The sequence below is a fragment of the Branchiostoma floridae genome, unplaced genomic scaffold, assembly GCF_000003815.2.
Source record: "Branchiostoma floridae strain S238N-H82 unplaced genomic scaffold, Bfl_VNyyK Sc7u5tJ_1560, whole genome shotgun sequence".
NCBI lineage: Eukaryota > Metazoa > Chordata > Leptocardii > Amphioxiformes > Branchiostomatidae > Branchiostoma > Branchiostoma floridae.
Genome location: NW_023365758.1, coordinates 232093 through 235597, shown reverse-complemented (window position 1 = coordinate 235597; position 3505 = coordinate 232093). Strand labels below are relative to the sequence as shown.

Below are 3505 nucleotides of genomic sequence, written 5' to 3'. Positions count from 1 at the left end.
CTTCTGTCTCCTGTTTAGGACCGCATCCCAACCTGTTTGATTATGTCTTCAACTCAGAACTTCATTGTGCAAACTGGCCGTTTCTAACCATGTTTTTCCCGTGTCCTACCAAAATTACCGGGGGGGGGGGGTGTACCAGGACTTGCGCTTCCACCAGTCAATATACTTAGTATACCAGTTGTACAGATTTATTGCATCTTGTCAATCACATGTTACTCTTATTTTTCTTTTAATAGCGGTACCGATATAAGTTGTCTTAACTTGAGTGGGCCGCTACTCGTCTGTTTTTTTTTGCCTTTATGTGTTTGTTCCATAAAAAAACAAAAACAAAAACAAAAAACATGGTCTGGAGATGGTCGGGAGGCCATGGTCGGCTATGTGTGACCCTGACGAAAATGTAACTTGATTTGGACCTTGCAGAGCTGCATTCTACAAGCAAGACGTACAGTGTACAGTGTACACGCGCTCAGTTTCCAGTTCAAACATTCACCATCACGTTGTGCGGTGGTAAATTACCTTTGATACGATTCCAATTGTGTGGAATATCATCGCTGCATCATTATATAACGATGTGTCGTTAAGGGAACAAAAAGCTTCCTGTGTTCTTACAGACAGGTGTGTCGCCGTTACCTGCCGCACACACCTGACCATTGTCACCAGGTAAAAAGGTAGTCTCATAGCCAAGGGGCCAAGGGGGGTGGGTAAAGTTTTCCTGGTCGCCTTTTCTCTAGCAAACGACCTATCTAATACCGTCAAATGGAAAGAAATGTAACATTATTGCCTCCTAAAATCGGCTTCGAGATCACCTATCACCGTTCTGTGCTATATACTGATTTAAACCACAGTTGTTCAGTTGACTAGCAAAAGGTAAAGGGTACAGGTATAGTCACGTAACCTTTTTGAGGCCATAGGAACAGTGGGCTGTAATCCATTGTTTCTAGGATACAATATTGAAGGCAGAGTACATCCCTCTCCTTCCATCGCCTTTTACGATCTCCCCCCCCCCCCCCCGGGGCCCCCTCTTTAACCTACGGAAGCCAAGCCAATTTTTTTACACCTGGTGGGGCATGTAAGTCCGTATAGAGTGTTCTCCCGAGGATTCAAAGCCAAGCCAGAAATGCTAGTCTCTACCAGACTCCGGTCTGGCTGAATAGTGATAGCGGACTTTGGCCAAGGTAGGAATAAAAGCCTAGTGGGAATTAATTGGCCTATGAGTGAACTGACCGGACTGGAAAAAAACTGACTGAAATCCCATGGCGACGTAATTGTCCTTATTTGGCCAAATTCGTCTTTCTTTTTTTCTTCCAGCTGACACATCTGCTCGGAGACTACAGAAACCCTAGAAATCAAACCCGCTTTCTCTCAACACCTATCCACCAGCCCAGCCACACGGCTATTCGGCGCCACTTTGATTGTGACGAGCCCATTGTTGAACCCTTTAATACCGACGCTATTTCAAGCATGGCGCGACGAAAACCTGCTTAGAACGGTGACAAGGATATGGATGGCAGTGTTTTATAAACGTGAAGTTGAGCGTGACTCAATGCGATTATGTTTCTTTAAAGATCGGTATAATTTACACGACCAGTGTTTGGATTAGAACGTATAATCATTAATTACCTTTGCAGAGGAGTTTAGATTTAAGTGGTTGTGGGCTTGGTTTTCGTCAAGATAAAGCAACTATAGTTCATGTTGTTTGTTTTTTCTTCGGATAGGAAGAAGTGGTAGAACGTTGTGACAGCACTGTATTTAATTTGCACTGGCAGTGTTTTGATTAGAAAGTATAAGCATTAATTACCTTTGTCTAGGAGTTTAGATTTAAGTGGTTGTTGGTTTGGTTGTCGCCAAGATAACACGACGAATTCTCGTGTTGTTTGCGCTGTGTGTAATTTACACTGGCAGTGTTTGGATTAAAAAGGATAACCATTACTTACTTTCGCAGAGGAGGCTCAACTTAAGTGGTTGTTGGTTTGATTTTCGTCAAGATAGCGCAACGAATTCCCATGTTGTTTGGTTTTTCATCGGATGGGAAGAAGTGGTAGAAAGTTCAAATAGCACTGTATTTATTTTACACCGGCAGTGTTAGGAGAAAAAAAGATCAACCAATTAAAAAAATATACCTTCAGCCAGAAGGATGGACTTAAGAGGTCGTTGGTGTGATTGTCGCTAAGATAACATAACTATAGCTTTGCGTTTTCCACGAAATTGGATAAGATGTATAAGTGAAACGTTCTGACAACTATAAACTAGGATTTGGCTTTAGATTTTAAGCATTGTAGGTCATTGGGGGCATTAGAATTTATATGACAGGTTAAGTTTGATTGCAACAAACTGAAATGTTATAGAAAAGACCCACATGACTTTGACGACAGCATACCCAGTGTCTAGCTAACATGCCCCAACTAGATTTACCCTGACTCCTGAATAAGATTAGATTATAAGATACTTCAGAGAGAACTTCATTGCAGGACAATTGTACACGGTACAATGTATGGCAACACCTATTACACAAAGTACAAAATATAGGTATAGAATAAGACTTAACATCTTAGTCAACATAACTATATGGGCTAACATAATTCTTTGATATAATATTACAATGGAATAGGCTAATCATTAGTAACGGTATTTCTTCTAATAACAAAGAATGCGCTGTCCTTGATATATTTGCCTATTTATCTGCATTATGGGGGTACATGTATAAGATACTCTCCAAGTAAAGGTTAGGCTCCGGCTGTTTTTTAAACGTTTTTTTTGGTCGTTTTTATCGGGCTTTCTATTTTGTCATTTTTCTTGAAGTACGCCAGGTTTTGACACAGCAAGATATTAAAAGAATAGAAAGCCGATAAAAACGACTAAAAAAACGTTAAAAAACAGCCTGAGTCTAACCTCTGCTTGGAGAGTATATAAGATGCCTCACCGGTATTTTGGGTTCCTCTGGCTCGGCGTCTAGCTTGGGCAGGAACATGCTGCGGAAGGCGGCCGTGCCCCGCCGGGAGGCCAGCAGGCTCCCGCCAAGGTGTGACTTGAAGGCCTGGGCGTAATGAATGAATGAACTTCATTGCTCGACAATTGTACAGGATACAACGCATGTCAATGGCTACTACACTACATACAGATACAGTACAACAAAATCTCATCAATAACATTGTAAGGATTACAGCACATTTATATATAAGTGATCTGGTCTCTCATTTGGAATAATGTACAAATATATTGACCTACGTATGCGGATATTAGAGTAGGACATGCTAGACGTACATGGAAGATATTGGTCTGCGTTCCAGATAGGGAAAAAGTGTTTTGGTTCTAATATTCTGTAACAGTGCATCTCTCTCTTTACTGTAAAAGGATGGGCACGCTTACAATTTTAAATTCAACTTTAATGTATTAAGATTGAGGCAAACCCAGGCAGCTTAGCTGATATTGGGCGCCAACACATACATACATTTACACTTCTCATAAATACACATAATTAACTCAAATGGCTAACGTATACTTCAAA

General features: G+C 40.9%; 1 protein-coding gene across 1 annotated transcript in view; it reads right to left on the bottom strand.

The window, feature by feature from the left end:
- The window catches only part of LOC118408177, a 14927-nt gene that overhangs the window by 10449 nt on the left and 973 nt on the right, over nt 1–3505 (bottom strand). The window contains exon 2 of the mRNA XM_035808813.1: nt 2921–3034. Within this exon, the coding sequence (XP_035664706.1) occupies nt 2921–3034 (114 nt within the window). The remainder of the gene's footprint in view (nt 1–2920; nt 3035–3505) is intronic.